General features: G+C 36.2%; 1 protein-coding gene across 2 annotated transcripts in view; it reads left to right on the plus strand.

Annotated features, from left to right (window-relative positions):
• FRMD3 (FERM domain containing 3) overlaps window positions 1–17,784 on the plus strand; it is a 134,832-nt gene that overhangs the window by 55,802 nt on the left and 61,246 nt on the right. For both annotated transcript variants that reach the window (XM_050329736.1, XM_050329737.1), the window contains exon 2: window positions 10,062–10,166. In XM_050329736.1, the coding sequence (XP_050185693.1) occupies window positions 10,062–10,166 (105 nt within the window). The remainder of the gene's footprint in view (window positions 1–10,061; window positions 10,167–17,784) is intronic.

Here is a 17,784-nt window from a genome sequence, read left to right on the forward strand (position 1 = left end):
AAGACATTATAGTTGTAATTTTGTGAGGTGATGATTACAAAATGCAAAGTTTGCTCTGGCTATGCTATCAAGTGGAGGTCTTATTTTAGGTAGTGCTAATGAGGCAGTTCATATGTCCTTCAAGGACTGAACAACCTCCAAAAGGAGAGAAGGAATGAAAAAAATCAATCCAGCTTTCCCTACTACTACAAAAAATTTGTGAACTGGGAATTTTTATTTGGCAAAGAGGCAGAGGCAGGGAATGAGTTCCTTCTCTGATGCCAATATCTGGCTTTTATTAAATATCATTGGAGGGTATTGGTGTAGGCGCTATGTCCAAGGAATTCTTCTGGAGGACTTCTTTCTCCAGTGTTTTCAATCTACCACAAATTTGCTTTTCTGAAGATTGGATGTCTAATCTCAAAAATTTAGTGATGTTTGTTTTCCTTCAAAACAAGCATTTAACAACTGGGATTATTAAAAGGGAGGGGAAAAGTACTGATGGAAGAATCTTTTCTGTGTAATTATTTCTGGCAGGAAAATATATTTAACCATGTGTGTCTCTAAAGCACTAGTTGAGCAGTTTGGAAATAACGTCTCACGATAAAATTATTCTTTAGTTTGCTGAAAGAGAGTAAAGGAATAAAACGCTTTGCTGGATGAGAAATAACCCAACATGATCCTTGAAGTTACAAAATTTCTTCAGTTAAGGCACACGGAAAAAGTGAGCGACTGTGCTCCAGTGTTGGTAAAGGTCAAATAATTTATTCAGAAAGGAGTTTCTTATCTCATGCAAGTGAGCAAGGTGAGTTATGGAAAGAAATGTGTTATGAATTCTAAATTAGTAAAAGGTGGGAGACCTTTTTGTGCATCATCAGCCTCTTGCAATCCATACCAACCTTTTTGAAGACCTGCAGTAGGTATTATGACACTTAGGTATTATGAGGCACTAATGGTGAAGATTCCTCACTTAGCCAAAAGTTTTCATCTAGGCCCTTATCACATCAGATTAGCATATGAGTTACGCTTTCAGCTGGTTCACTGCGAGCTGTTGACTTCATCACCGTGACTTGAGGGTCTTATCTGCCAGGGGACATCTGTGATTTGCAGCACTTGTTGAGATTTGGTATGCTTCAGAGATGGTATTGCCAGACCACTGACTACACAACTGGTTGGTGATTCTGGGATAATCCACATAATGATGGATCAAATTTCAGTAGTATCTAGTTATATATTCTGTTCATTATGTAAGATCTTAACCTTGCACACCACTCTAATAGCCTTTCAAATGGGTATTAATTCAGCAGTTAGGAAATATCTCCCTCTAAGTATAATGTTCCATGATCTTCCTTTTCTTCGTCCTTTCCTCTCATCCGGTGCATGTACATCCCATGTTATGTTTGTAGGCATTCATGCCATATTTCCTTATGCAAGGAAAGGAACACAGGGGAATAACACCAAGTTGGTGGGGGCGGTGGTGAGGAAGGCCAGCTGAGGTGCCAGTATCAGTGCATAAAAGTGATCCCCTGCCCTACTTATCGCTTCTTTCAACTTGCCCTTCTCTACTGTGGTCATATTTTCCCACTTCATGTGGAAACAAAGGTGTGGTTGTTCTGCATGACCCTTACCATGGCTGGGGTTCAATGCTTTCAGCTGAGCCCTGAAATGTACTCGTAAAGGGGCATTCTTGCAACGACTGCTGTTGGTTGTTATTTTTTTGAGCAGTTTAACTAAGCTGTGTCACACTATGCTGATTCTCTCTTCTGCCTGTGCTCAGGCGGTTGTCTTGTTTGCCAACAAGTATTTTTGGTTGCTTTTCTTTTTTTAAAGTACTCTTTTTGTAAAATAAGGGCACACTATTAAAAAAGGCATACTTAAAGATTTGTACTTAAATATATAGTAATTTTTCTGGGTTTGCTGAACCCGCTGAGAAGATTCAGTATTGCATGGGGCCAAGTATTGCATGGAGGGGACTGTTGACCATCATCTGTACTGAGGGACATTAGGTAATTTTGACAAAATCCTGATTTGGTTTTTAGGTTGCTTTGTAGCTGGGGGCTGAGAAGTCATCCTTGAAATCTCTCATCCACTTTCCTAGATGTGGTATGATGTCAAGGATTCAAGAGAGAAAGTAGAGTTAGCTTTGCAGAACAATGATGGGTATTGAATAAAGCAATATATTTGTTGACAGAAAGACTCAAATCCTTTTAAGAAATCAATAGTGCCTCAGATGGCATCACAAATGCTGTGCTAATGGAAGCTGTTACCAGAAGTGAGCAGTTAATGCTACAAGCCTTCTGTGAGGCCGCCAGTACAGAGACACAGAACCTGAGTGGCTAAGTATTGCTCATTTGCAGAGGGACGGAAAATGATGATGAGCCCTTTAAATAAATCTCACATTTGTGGTTCTTTCAGTGCTTGCCTGCCAGACTGGTGGAGACTTTTGAGAACTGCAGTATGTGAACTATAAATATTTATTTTTATCCTTTATGATTTACTCACAGGTCAGAGTAATTGCAGAACAGCACTGAGGTCAAGAACTGTTTGTGTGAAAGCTGTTACCTGTCTTCACTCCTGCTGCCTGGGTTTTGCCTTTAGGAGAGTATCCATTGCGTGAGACTGGCATTGTGTTATTTTTCCTGTGGTGTACTTATCTCTTTTACCCCTTCATCTTTTATTATTGAATCACTGTCCTCATACAATAACCTCGAATTCAAGAGAGGGTAAAAATATGCTCCTTTATGGACAAATCTGCCCATCTGTTGCAAGAAAATAGTGCAAAACTAAAGAAAAGTAAGTTACCTCAAATGATCCTCTTCATTTCCCAACTGAGTTATCACATAAGAGGAATTTGAGAAGCATGTTTCTGACCTCATTGGAGCAGTTATTTCTGGGTAAATTTTCAATGCTGTGTACATTTAGCCATGCACTATCATTTAAGATTGACAGGGCTTCCGCAGCTGCATTCACACATACAGCCTTGAAACTGCTCACCCCTTATCTTCTTCCCAGCATGGACATTCTTGTTTTTTCTTTCCTTTCTCTTTTATTTTTGAGATGCACTTGTATGTTTGTTGCCCAAATGGAAGAGTAGACAGAGGCTCATTTGTGGCTTCTTTTTCCCTTAAGTTTAATTCTTTTTTATTAATATATGACAAATGGGGCTTAACTGATAAATAGGGGCTTAGAAATTTGAGTTTAAAGACTGATATATTTGTAAAAATGATATTCTTCAAGACCCATTCCAGGTTACCAAAAACCAGAGCCCATTTTTGTGGGAAAAGGTTATCACTACTGACTGCTAAGTTCACTATGAAATAAAACAGGCAATAATTCTAGTGCTTTCTTTCATGTATTCACATACTTTTATACATAGCAAAAAGTACTAAGAGGCAAATTTAAAAATCCATCCTTCCCTACAATGTTGATATAAATCATGACAAGTAATACAGATCTATTAACTAGTTTATAGCATGAAATATATGCTTTGCAAGAGGTAATTAATACAAAATAATATGTGGATGAGGACTATTACAATTAAGTAAATGCCTTATTGCAATGTCATGGTTTGTGCTTTTCATTAAAAATCATCACTGTTTTTTTCCCCTTTAATTCAGATCTGTAGAAATAAAATTGATTCCTCATTGTAACCAAAAGAAAAAGATCTGAGATAAACACTTTGTTTCTAAAATAAAATCTGCCAGTTCCAATTTGTGGGTTTTCTTTTTCCACAAAAGTTTGTTACCGTTTTTATTTTGTAACTTTAAAACCAAACAAAAAAAATAAAGTAAACCCAGCTTTTCTTACAATTAAGAAAACTTTTCAGGTAAATTTTGTATAATAGACTCACAGTGTATTTTCAAACACTTTAAAATAAGTTGCTGATTATGAGAAGAATCCCTTTTAAAAAGTGATAACATTTTAGTTGAGGAATGAAATATGCATATTGTTCTTCATATTTTGAAGGCATTATGCAATGTCTAGTTCTTGTGACACTTCTTCAGATATTCCTGTTGCTGTTTCCAAAGATGGAACAAAAATGGCAAAGAACTTGTCTATATATCTGTTTTGTGAATATTTGCTGTAATTTGTAGTTTCAGTGAATGTGTAAATCCACAGAGCCATAAGAAATTTGCACATCGTGTTGAAGCTTGTCAGGGTTAGGGATGGCCGAGTGTTGCCAGCTTGGAGCTAAGCCTGTTCCACCTTGCTGCTTTTGGTTGTTGCAGAATGAGGATTCTGTTCTTGATGTTGCTATTCAAGCAGAACTTAAAAATTCATCTAGAAGATATTGTGAAATTCAGGCATTGCTTTCCTTCTCTGTGCCCTCAGCCCTGCTCCCTGTTTAGCTCCAAAGGGTTGATATTAAATGAGTCCCACTTCCATAGTACATCCCCACTCCAAAAGTGATGCTTGGTGAACTTTTTTGCTGTGCCACTGGAAACAAATGCAAATGCGATGACAGCTGTTTCAAAACTGACATGAGCAGAGAGTTGCTCCCAGATGACCTTTTATTGCCATACTTCTGTGCATGAGAGCTGACCCCCATACTGAACTATAGAATAATTATCGATGAAATGGAAGATGTGTTCCTATTGGGATTCAAGTTATTTCTCTCATGAAAAGCCTTGAAGAAATATGATCTCATCACTGGAAGAGGATATCAAAGAGAATTCAGAAATATGAGATGTGTCAGTCAAAGACACAGTTTATCTCTGTTGTTTTTTATAATTTTTGTTAAGTATCTTCAACAAAACTATTTATTTCCGTTTTCAGTGGGTAAAGATGCTTTTTGAATTACTTTTTTTAGCCCTAGATGCACTTGCCCACTTTTCTGCCTGTGTTAGTTTTAATTCTATGGTGTTATTATGGTTGTTTTGAATACATGTATTTAATTCTTTTACATCCATAGGACTTCAAAATATGTTACTCATTGAAGAAAACAGGCATAAAAAAATCAGACACTATGCTTACCTTGCCTGAGAGCCTGACTTTCTGTTTATTTAGACAGAAATGCTAGATTAACTGTGGTTTTAATTTTTTTTATATATATGTGGTATTATTTTTTATTTTTTAATTTTTTTTTTTAGTGGCTTTATACTCAAGTAAGCACTTAAATATGTGACCAGCTTTACACAGAGGGTCACTGTTGGGAACTGTTCACACAAGTAAAGACACTTATGGGATGAGGATTAAAATCCCCAGTACAAATAAATACTGTGTTTATGACTCTGCACTGCTTCTTAGTAATGTCAGTGGCTTCCTGACAGAGATAAGCACAGCTGGCAGGACTTCAGTGGTTAGATAACAGAACAGAAGCGTTGGGTTTAATCTGCTTGTGACTCTTGCTCTTCCTTGTGACGACATTAAGATAAATAGACACAGAACTCCAGAGTGAAGCAAATGCAAATAAGAAAGACACTTCACTGAATGTAAGATCTGAAACTGCTATAAATGATTTTCCTCTCACTTTCAGGTTGGTGAAGCAGTCAAAAATGTTTTGTGGTCTCATTTTACATCACTGGAGAATGGCTAAATTGACAGAACATGATACACTCTCCCTTTTTTTTTTAAGATGTATAAAGAAATTAGGAATAAAAATAAGAAATCCCCACAGCAAGCATGAGATGGGGATAATGTGTTAGACTTAAACTGCTCAACAGTGACAAAGGTAGCTTGGATTAGTTTCTCTGTAGCAAGGAATTGGGTTACTCAGTCATAAATTTGCAGAGTTGAAGAAATGAAAGCTGTAATAAGAGTGTCTGGTAGGTAAAATGGAGCATTTATACAGTGTCTTACTCAGTTTCCAGAGCAAAGGAAGAAACTCAGGTTGTCCTGTGAGTCCATCAATAGAAGACTCTGTATGAGCATGTTTTCATGTCTTGTTGGAGTGGAGAATGTCCCTTGTTCTTCTTAATTCTTTTACAACATCTGCTAGTTTTGATGTGTATATGTTTCAATAGAAAACTTTTGATCCAGCTTAAAAAGCAGAGTTTAACAGTTATTTCCAAGCTGACCTTCTGTGTTCAGGGATTTTGTCATTTACATGGCATTATATCCCTTGCATGTGTGTTGGGGTTTGTTGTGGGATTTTAGTGGTATTAAGGTCAGATATTCAAATGTAGCCTTAGGAAAAACATACTCATCTTGTCTGTACCAATTTATCTAAACAAATCAGGGAGTAATTCCTGAAATTATTTATAGGAATCTACAAACGCCTATTTTTGTGTTGAGTGTGTGAACTGTCCACATTATAGGACTTTGTTTAAAAGCTGTTGTATAGATTACAAAAATCAGAAGGAAAATATATCTCAATTGAGATAGATATATTTGAATTAATGGACTTAAAATGAAGTGGCTTGTTTAACATGGTATTTTTTCATTGAAAACATTGTACTGATTACAGTCCAGGACATTTCCCATCTCTTGCTCACATGCTTTTGTGACTCTTGTTTCTGCCTGCATACATCTTCTGTACTGGAGAGTAGTTGTGACTTCTGCATGAACTGTGGTGAAATTATCAAAGGTTCGAGCTGTGAAAATTTTAGAAGTATGACCTCATTTTTGCTCTTAGATTCCTGTTGCTTGTGGCTGACATGTTTCAGTAGTGTTTGAAAATAAAGGTGCTTTTTAAATGATATAATTTTTCCATATCCTGAAAAACATCCAAAAATGTGGTATTAAAAGTATTTCTCTGAATTGCTGCAAAGTATTTTTTTGGTATAGAAGGGTTTGGGGATTGTGCTTGTTTGTTTGTTTGTTTGTTTGTTTTTTAAGGATTGCTTAATTGGAAAGCTACATGGCAACTGTCTGAAATTTCAGGCAATGTTTTATATTCATTATTCTGTGACCTAAATCCATTCCTCTTCTCTCTTGTGGATGACTGGCAGTTTCTAATTTAATTTATCCATAATCTTTCACAACTGAGAATAAACTTTGAATTTAATATATTCTTTTGTAGTATGGTAATATGTAATAATATGTAATAGGAACACGGGAGGAGAAAGATCATCAGATTCTAAGGCTCAAGAGAATTTGGAGCATTGTTAGAGAACTGTAGAAAATGTTTATGTATGCTGTTTGCAGAAAACAAAATTGGCAGCCATTGCCCATCCTTCTTGTCAAACAACGTATTATGAACTTGGACTTGACATGCCCCATTCCAAGTATTTTCCTCTGTGGATCAATTAAGATCTGAGCTTTTTCAAATTTCAGGTATTTAAAAAGCATTAAGGGTGGAATGTTTGCAACAGTATTTCTTATGAAAACACTAATTACATTATGTATGTGCCAATTTAGCAGCTTTTATACATCTTGAATATATTTTACTCTCTGGTAGTGAAATAATGTGTATACTAACCAAGGGTGAGATTATTAACTAGTCTCTCTTACTTATCTATGGCAGGCTTAAAGATTCCTAGAGCATGAATTTAGCTTGGAGGCTTTTTTTGTTTGCTCTTTTTTGTTAGGTTTATTTCCATTGTCTATCTTCCAAACAGGAAAACTAGGGCATCAATTCCTTTTAGAAAGGGAACATTGTTACTGAATTGAAAATACTATACTTGCCATAGTCTTCTATCAGTTTCTTCACGAACTCAAAGAACTTATGCTTATTTAATGAAACAAAGGCTTTTAAAATGAACAGATTAGAGTGCAAACCTGTAGAAATTAGAAGATTGTATTGCTGACTGTTCTTCCACTAACATCCTCTAATGTCACATGAAAATACGACTAGTCTGGTTTCTTCATTTACAATGTTTTAAAAACTAGATTTCTTTCATGTGCTGTTGTCAGTAAAATCTGGTTTCATGTTTGATTGTACCTTAGTCAATAGATGTTATTTCCCAGTTCTATTTAGTTTGCTGTAGATTAATCTTAAAAGTATGTACAACTTAAATGTCTTATGTGCGTTCATAATTTTTTCTTCTGCCTCTGTAATGAAATGCCACTCTGCAATTTTGTCTTAATATTTTGATGGTCTGTCATAGTCACAAAACTTTGCAGACATTTATAGGCTTTTCAGTTAGAAAACAGTTCATTGAGATGTGACTGTGTAAATGTAGACCTTTTTTGTCAGCCAAAGAGAGTGACAATTTTCTTTTTTCACTTTTCACTCTTTGGTAGGATTTTGCCTTTTGAGGAGTTTTCTCTATGTTGTCACTAGGCTGCCCAATATTTGTAAGTGGGCACATTACCAAATAAATGTCAGTGTATCTGTTAACCACTCTTAATGGCAAATGAGTTAATTTTTAAGTTTCTTAAGGCTGAAAGGAGACAATTACAAAAGGAGACCTTTGCAGCTACACAGAAAAAGGTAGCAGTGCACAGTGCCAAGGATGAGGTTGCATGAGCATGTACAGAATAGACAGGTTGGGTTAATATCCTTTGACAATGTCTATTTAAAAATAGGCAAATAAATTATAGAAATACTATGGTGCAAACAGGGCAAGAGAAATTCAGGCAAGAAGCAGTGTATGGAAGAGAACAGGATCTAGTGGGGGCTAAATATATAGGACATAGAGGGTGGAAAAAGATAGGATTAGTGGAAGTAGATGGCTTACCCAATAGGAATTGAAGCTGAGGCCTCCACATGTAGGATAAAAAAATCTGTAGAGAAACTAGTAATTTCACTGTGGCTGGAAGTGGATTCAAGAGGAGAGAAGGTCCATATGGCAGGGAACGAGATGTCCACAGAAGCCTTGGCACACTGGAAGGGCAATGCAGCTCTCTGTCAGCGGCTTAACTGTGGGTGCTGTTTATTAGTTATCTCTTTGTTTAGTGGTGGAAATGAAAAGACAAGCAATGCTGTCCATGTCAGAATTCCTTATTAATTGTGAAGATAAGAAAACAAAGCAGTAGTTCATTTATTGTGTTATCTTCTAACTCTCCAGTCTTGAAGCACGTATCATTTTTATTGTGGCAAGCGGTAAGTCTCACCAGAGAGTGGTGGACCTGAGGCCATTGCTTTCTCTGGCCTTTAGAGTGTTACCTCAGACAGGTCATGGAGCTGGTTTGCCTCAACTGCTTCTATATGTGAAATGAAGATGATAATAATATCCACTTTTGTAAAGTACCTTGAGAAATACAAAAGCTGCCTCTTCTGTTTTGCTTGCCATCCTGTTTATGGATTAAATTGTCTGTTTTTAAAGAAAGGCTAATTAAGTAATATTTTTTTATATAACATGATTTCATGCCCTGTGTAGTTTCTATTCACCAAACAATAAAGACCTATGTTCAAGTTGTTTGAACTCAGCTAAGGACAGAACTCGTTACCTGGTCCACAGCAAAGGTGCCTCAGTGTAGGACCAGGGTAGACAGATAAGAGGAAAAAAAAGTGCAGAGACCTGACGCTACTACATGGTAAAGCACCTTTGTCTGCTTCCAATGGGTTGTTTCAGGCAAAAAGGTTTAACCCTGTGTTAATATTGGCTCAAATTAGAATTCAGAAAAAAACCCAACATCAGCTCACATCAGCTGATAAGAAGGAATGTGAAAATTCCTATAGGATCTCCATATTAGGCAGTAGATAAAGGAGAAATGGAACACAGTATTGACATTAGAGAAAGCAGAAATAAAGAATGAAAAGTCTCTCTTTCAGTCATTTGGGCATTTTTTTCTTGTACTAACTGAGAATTAAGGATCAGGTCTGTCTTTCTGTGGGCATCATATAGAGGTCCGGTAAGGCACTCACTGCCAAAACTGCTTACAAACTTGGGGCATACAAAAAACCCACACTCTGTTTTGAAATTCTATATGTAAATGAGTATCTGTCAGAGCATCAGCTGGAAATATGATTACTAGTAATACATTAAGTTATATAAATTTGTGGTTATTAGAGCAGCATGGGTTTTTCCTGAGGTAGGAGTAGTAATGATATTTTCTTAACGAATCAATTTGTATATGCAGAGTGTATTGATCATTAATCTCCTGCATCTTTTATAGAAAATAAATGCTTCAATCCTTGTCCTCATCTGAATAACAACAAATTTCCTGTACCATTTGCCTTGACACTTTGATTAGACTTTGCAGAGAGCAAGTTCAAAATACTCAACATAATGTATCAATTATTTCTCTTTTTACAGAGGGAAACCAAAGGTCAGTTTCTTATAGATCACATCTGCAACTATTACAGCTTGCTGGAAAAAGACTATTTTGGCATTCGATATGTTGACCCTGAGAAGCAGAGGGTATGTATATGATCTCTGACTACATTTGCTTTTAAGTAATGCTAAATTGATTTTTTTTTTCAATAAACATGTAAATTCTGATGTAAAGTTATGTATCTCTAAGGGTTTATGCTCTGGTCATAATCTGTAGATGTTCCTAATGTGTCATTATTAATTTAATTTTCCCCTCAGTTAATCTATTTAGTTTCAGGTAAATTGATACATTCTGATTTGTGTAGTTCTCCTGGGCACTTGAGCTAGAAATGATCTGTAAGCATGAATCAGAGTTTACACAGAGTAGCCCTGGGCTCTGGCAGTGCAGTGGAATCTGGGATTTTTAGTTTTCTATAGAGTATGCTGGCAAACTCTATAGATATGTAGGCAAAAATCCTATTAAGTTTTACAGCTAAAAGCAGAAATTCTGTTCCACTCATCACAGGCTGTATGGACTTAAAATCTGTAATACACAAAGCAGACATGATTTGTCAAGTTGTGTGGGATTCGTCAGGTTGGTTCTCCTTGTGAGCATCTTTGCACTTGTGCAGTAAAATGTATAGGCCTGTGCTCTAGCCATTTGTGTGGGCAGTGATTAGTCATCTTTCCTAGGAGTAAGACAGTCCTGCAGGTGATAGTTTATAGGGGATTTGCTACCCCTATCCCCTGCTTGGCTTCAGATGATTTTTCCTTTTTAAATGTGGTCAACACAGGAAGCAGAATCCTTCAGACAGTGATATTCAGAACTGCTTCTTTACTGTGTCATCCTGCTGGTCCCAAGATTAAGACTTAGATATGACTTTAAATATCTTGGGGACGTATACTGGCATTTAATATCTGGAAACAATCACCAGATACAATCACTGCTATAAGAAATAAAACCCATTTTGCTGAATATCTCTTGCTACAACCTAATTAGTTTTATCAAAAAGCACCAGAATTTGGGAATCACCATCAGCTCAACCTTATAGAATTCCAACTGCCTTGCAAAGCTGCAGCAAATCATTTCCATTACAACCCCCTTTTAAAATGAAAATAATTAGCAGTTATTCTGACCAGTGTTCTTAATTCTTCACACTCATAACAATTATAGAGATGTTCACTTGGTTGGAATTGATGGAAAAATTAGGTGGAGTGCTAGATTAGAATATAATTAGGTAGAACTTAATGAATACTTCTGTTGGGCCTTTCTCTAACATCACTCAAAAATAGCTACAGAAAAGTTATTTTACTTAACAGCAAAGGGGTTGTTTTAGTAAAAAATCTTGGTTTTTTTTTTCCAGTTGGAATACTTTAAAAAAGTTATGCTTCAGAAAAAGACTCTAAGAACTCAACCCCATTGTGATTCTTATTGTAGCCTACCCTATGTGGTTCCTCTGTTTCAAATTCTCTGCAGTGTCTTATCCACATTGACTATACTGTTGTTAGTTTATATCTTGTAGTATATCTAATTTGGTGTTAAGTTTATGGAAGATTATAGCTTATAATGAAGCTAAAATTTTCTCTTGGTTAGCAGCAAAAGACAATTTGAGAAACAAATTATGTTCCTAACTAAAAAACCTTAAGTCTTCATTTCCCTTTATATCGAACAACTGAGAATACTGTTGTCATTCTGAGTAGTAGTATGGCTTGTACCAAGAGTTATTATAAATACAAATATAAAACAACTTATCAAACTTACATTTTCCATACATGCATTTTTAAAAGCTCCCATGAAATTAAGTAGATGGATAACTTCTCTTGGGTATTATTTCTTTATTTTAAAATCTCTTGTGAATTAGGACAGGCTTTATAAGGGACACTTCTTTATACAGACTCAAAAACTTTGATGATGAGTTGAAAGAAACATACTAACCAACAATTTCCTAGTAGTCTAACAAACATGAGACTTTATGAATAATTATGTTGGAGCTTAGGCATTGTAGCTAGATAAAAGTTCATCAGTAAACGGCTCATGTCATGGTTTAGGAACAACACTCCCCAGTTTAATGTTCCCACTGAAAAGAAAGTGATAATTCATCCTGTACCAGTTAACTATGTGTGTGACATACTTCAGTGCCCCACAGACCATTAAAGAGACGTGATACAATGTATAAAATGCATATTGACTGGTCTGGTTTTAGTGCATGATGTGACTATGATAAATAAAAATAAATTTATTTGCCTCTTCTTAGAATTATTATTCAGAAAAGTATTAATGTTTTTACACCCCATTGAGATCACACCCTACTATTCTGATCTAGAAATCTGCATTTAAGAAAGATCAATTTAACTGAGGAGGGAAAGAGGAAAGAAGGAGAAGCCGTATGAGAAATATAAAGAGAATGGAGAGCTTGTTTATGAGATGATATTAAGAAGGACATAACCCATTTAGTGCACACAAACAAAGGCTAAGAAGATATGGATATAATAATTTTAAGAGAATTCTCTATAATTTTATGGAAAGAATTCATATTAAACACTGACAAAGGCAGAGACCAGTCACCATCTTCTGAAGGTTCTTCCAAACAACATGTAATCAGAACTGCAACCAGAAAGCATAACTGTTTTTTAGGAGACTTAATATTGATTCTGATGTGGATAGTGTACTACTCATGTTGCTTTGTCTAGTTTTTTGAAAGTGCTGAATGCCTCTGCGGTAGTTTATATGCAACTGTATAGTGTCTGGTTTTGTACAGAAATGGATATATCAACGGTTCCAAATGAAACTGCCGAAATCATGCATTTAATTCTGGCTTTCAGTGAATTATTCTTGATTGGCTCTTTGAATAGTTAAGCTATATGACATAATAGTATATTATTATATAGTGTACACACACGTACATACATATATATAAAATATTATGCATATTTATTCCTGCTGGCATTTAGTCTATTAGTGATGCTTGCTCCCTTTTATTCTTATGAAAATTTTTTTTTGCAAAGCTTTCAGAGTTGCTCCAAAAGCTAATTTACAGTCCTTTTGTTTTGTAATCTATTGAGGGAGCTCAAGCAGGCAAAATTACCTGCTTTATTTCACCATAGATGTCTTCTTTCAGAGTATGCTACTAAAATGTAGCATTTTGACTTAGGAGTGTTGAAATGTTTGACTGAGTTTGAGAATTTAAAAAGTGAGCTGTTTTAATACTTTAGATGCTTCAAATGAAATGTTTCAAAAGTAAGTTTTAAGTAAATGTTTCAAGTAAGTTTTAACATATACACTCTTTCCTCACAGTCCTGCTTTTATAACAATCCTTTCCTATTACGTAAGTAAATATGTGTATACATTTTGGGCATACTTAAACCTTTAAAAATTTTCTATAATTTTGCATTTTCTATTCTACAGCAGAAAAGAAACCCTGGGAGACACAAAAGAAGGCAGCATGGCAGCTTTTTTCATATCTTTGGATATATGGGAGAGTAACAATGACAATGACATCACACTATCTAGCTGTTAAAGACTCCAGGTTCTACATCATGTCTGCTGTTTTATCTTTTAGCATCACATTTGGATGTTCTCATAGGGAGACTGTGCCTTAGGACGGATTCAAAAATGTCAGGACTGTACTAGTAGTATGCAGTAAATTGCAGTATGCCACTTTATGTGTAATGATACTCCACTGGGAACAAAGGAATTCCTAATGTTCATATATTAACTGTCGATTTTTTTGTGTGGATTTCTGGGAAAACTAAATATATGGGATCACATTGCCTTTCTCCCTGACTCTCAGCTGTAGTAACTTTTTTAGCCAGTTTTGGTCAGATTTGACTAGGGAAGTCATCATCTGCCTGTATATGGCATTGTTGAGGCCATACCTCTAGTGCTGTGTTCAGTTTTGGGTCCCTCACTAAAAAAAGGCCTTTGGGGTCCTGGAGTGTGTTCAGCAAAGTGCAATAAGGCTAATGAAAGGTCTTAAAAATATGTCTTGTGAGGAACAGATGAGATAAGTTGGGTTTGTTTAGTCTCAAGAAGAGGAGGCTTGGGGGGAACCTGATGCTCTCTGTAACTACCTGGAAGGAGATCATAATGAGGGGGCGGTCTCTTCTACCATGTCTGCAGTGAGAGGACAAGAGGAAATGGCTTTAACCTGAGACAAGGAAGATTCGATATTAGGAAAATTCGATATTAGGAAAATTTTTTCACCCTTAATGTGGTCAGGCATTGGAATAAGTTGTCTGGGGAGGTGGTGGAGTCACCATCTCTCAATGTGTTCAAGGGGTGTCTGGATCTGGCATTGGGTACTGTGGTTTAGGGGTTACAGTGGCAGTGCTGTATGGATGATGGGATTGGATGGTCTTAAAGGTCTCTTCTAACCTTGATGATTCTGTGATTCTGTATAGTTCTCAAATGTTAGGTTCCTGTGTGGTTACATAAAGGTAAACTGCAACATGGTGGTTAAAACCCTACTTTTATTCTGACTGTGGGAAATGTTGTAGAGCAAACCCACTCCAGGAAATCTAGAGGTAGTTGAAACAGAGACACTGTAAGAACCCAGAAACCATCATTTGGAGCTTGCACTTTTTAGCAGTTTCAAACAGGAAACAGAGCTGGAGGAGCTGTTAGTGATTCTCCTACTCAAGGAACTACTTACTGATATATTTTAATGTATTAGATACTATATTGGGACCAATTGCCACACTCTTAACCTCGAGGAAATGCAGCATGGTTAATTCTGTGCCAGATACCCTGGGTTTACTGAGCACCCCTGTTTTGTGTTTTTTTTTGGACTGGTATGAGGTGAGAATAGAATGATATAATGCATCTGTTCAGCATTTGTCACTAGAGCTGATACCTTGTTGGAGGTCATTTATATTGAGGGAAATGGAGGATTGGACTGAAGGAAGATGTTAGTGTGGTGAAATATGTTCTTTAAGTCTCTTCAGGAGGACATCTGAGCAGTGATTTAAAGTTGGAAGTATGTATTTCCTTTTTTTTTTACCCCCAGTGGGTTGGTCTGAACACATGTTTGTGATTATGTTTTTGAGTGTGAAAGTATGAGGTGGTAGTTAGACAGAAATACTTTGAAGGTACCCATAGGATAGGTTGGAAGTGTTATGAAAAGGCTTTGTAGGACCCTAAAGCAACTGTGAAGTCTAAACTGTCACTGTAGAAACATTTGAGGTTTAAAACATGAAGATGCTCTGTCATGTGGATGTGCTGCAGGGCTGTCTGGGAGAAGCACAGCAGTGCAGTGGTTTTAGCTCTGTGTGTGTATGCCTGGCAGTATGAAAACTCCCTCTATGCAATTGATCTTGAACGGTAGCTCTGAGTACATCGGGATTTTCTGACTTCCCCAGAGCGCAGAGCCTGGATCGGTACATTGACAGAAAGATGACACTGTGCAGTATGGATTTGTCGATATGCTTGCCAGTTTCCCTCTAAAGAACTGTCAAAGATACAATTCTAATTTTGCTTTCAAGCTTAAACATGATAAAAACTGCTGGGCTATTCTAAACAGAGAAAGCTTTTTTTTCAGATTGCATGTTTATTTCAGTAGTAAGGCTGATGGGGAGACCCATTTGTATTCTAAAGTACATCACTTCCAACTTACCTGGGCAGAATATATTTTTAATCTCATAACCTAAGTTGAAGATGGGAAAGGTTGAGAGAAAGACACATCAGATAATTTGCAAGCTCAGTTTAATGCAGTTATGTCTTTATGTAATGAGTCATAAGGCTCTACACAGCTACATGAAGAGATCTGTCTGGAAGCTCTTTACTCTCTCTTTGAAGTGGTAGAGCAGCAGTATTACAGACTAAACACTGAAGTGACAGAACCATAGATGAATAAAAAATTTTAGTCCTTCTGCATGCATATGAATCTTTTCTCCAGGACAATGTTGTCACAGAAGTTACATACTTGAAATCTTGCTGTGACACTGCTTGGTGTGCGCAGTTCTGGTCATGCTGGTTCAAAAAAAATATAGTAGAACTAGAAAAGGAACCAAGAAGGCCATGAGAATTATGTCAAGTAGGAAAGGATTTAATACAAAAAGAGATGGATTAGTCTAGAATGATACAGCTATGAAAAGAAGTGAGTGAGAGAGAATGAGCAAAAGTGGGTGAGAAAGATATGGCGTAAAATGCCTTGGAAGAAGTGATCAGGGAAAGAATGCCCTGTAATTCTTACAACAGAACTGAAACACAAATAAGCTATGAAGCAATTGATATTGAGAAATAATTTCAAAATACCACACCCCGTCATAAAATTCATAGTAGCTGTCAAAAGTATGAAATTAGTATTAAGATAGGAATTTAAACAAATTAGAGAAAGTGTACAATGACTTACAATTGAATTGTAATGGAGGCTGGTGTAAAAAGCCCAGTGAGCACCATGGGAGCTGCTGCTCTTTTTCTTTTTCCAAATGTTTACTTCAGCCCATTTTCAGGGAAAAAGTGCTGAGTTAAATGGCAGCTTGCTTTCACCAGAGGAGTTGCATTCCTGTACTAAACAAGAATTGGACTGAAATAAATATTAGTATGTAGTGAATATATATATTTATATACACTTAATTCAGCAGAAATACTACTAACTGAAATATTTTGTGTGAAGATTATTAAACTTGTAAAATAAACCATTCTGCAAGGTATTTTGGTAAAAACAAACATTTTTTTTCCCTGTCAGTTTTGAACCCGTTGTCTCTGAGCAGGTTTGACTCATATATACATCAATACATGCAGAATTTATGGCCAGATGTTCAGTTAATGTAGAGTTTATGGATAAGTTGAGCTCTCCAACATATAGCATTGGAGTTTCTCTGAATATTTTAGTGTGGAAGGACTAACAGAGTGCTAATTTGGAAATTTATTTAATATATTCCAATTCAGAATCATACAAATTATGCTGTTCTAGTGTATGCTACTATTTCTGGATCAGATTAATGTTTGTGATAGTGATGTACCTTGTTTACTCCTGCTTAGCATACCATTAAATAGAGTCAGTGCCCTGATTTTGGGAACAGTACAGAGGAGCAGCTCTGTTGCTACATGAGAACAACATTGATATTCTTAGTATAAAGGTTCTTATAAGGGTTCTTAAAACCATGAAAAAATGGTGTCAGGCTCAGTGCATGAATAAGGAGACATGCAGTGTGCCCTGGGTCGTTTGGCATCTGTTGTGTCTGTATAGACTGGGCACCCAATTCATTTCCCTCTGTAAGCTTCCATCAGCTTTGGATACTGTTACTTGTGGCTTTTGTTTGTTTGTTTGTTTTTTTGTTTGTTTGGTTTGTTTTTGTTGTTATGTTTTTGTTTTGGTTTATTTTGTTTTCCCAGGCTGTAACCTAGTCCAAGTCATTGCCTTGAGGCTAAAGAAAATTTACTTTCATTATGTTCTCCATTGAAGGAAGAGGTTAGGTATTAACTTTCAAGATTAATATAGGGTTGAAGTTTAAATAAAGTTAATTTTATTACTTTTCTAGTAGTGATTCCATGCATACCTCCATTCTTCTGCTATCTTCTGTCCATTAAATAAAGTTTTCAAGTCCAGTCCTGGATCTGAAATAGATCTGGCTAGAATATTCTTGTGACATCTGCAGGTTCTTCTGGTTCAGTTTTACTGTGTGGACATCTTAGGATTTGGCTAAGTATTGCTTGTCAAGGGAGATTTAAATATTCACAATATTTGGCCACTTTTGATTGCCCCTTTGTAACTGTTTCTCAGGG

The sequence above is a fragment of the Myiozetetes cayanensis genome, unplaced genomic scaffold, assembly GCF_022539395.1.
Source record: "Myiozetetes cayanensis isolate MyiCay16 unplaced genomic scaffold, myiCay2020 scf4, whole genome shotgun sequence".
In the NCBI taxonomy this organism is placed as follows: domain Eukaryota; kingdom Metazoa; phylum Chordata; class Aves; order Passeriformes; family Tyrannidae; genus Myiozetetes; species Myiozetetes cayanensis.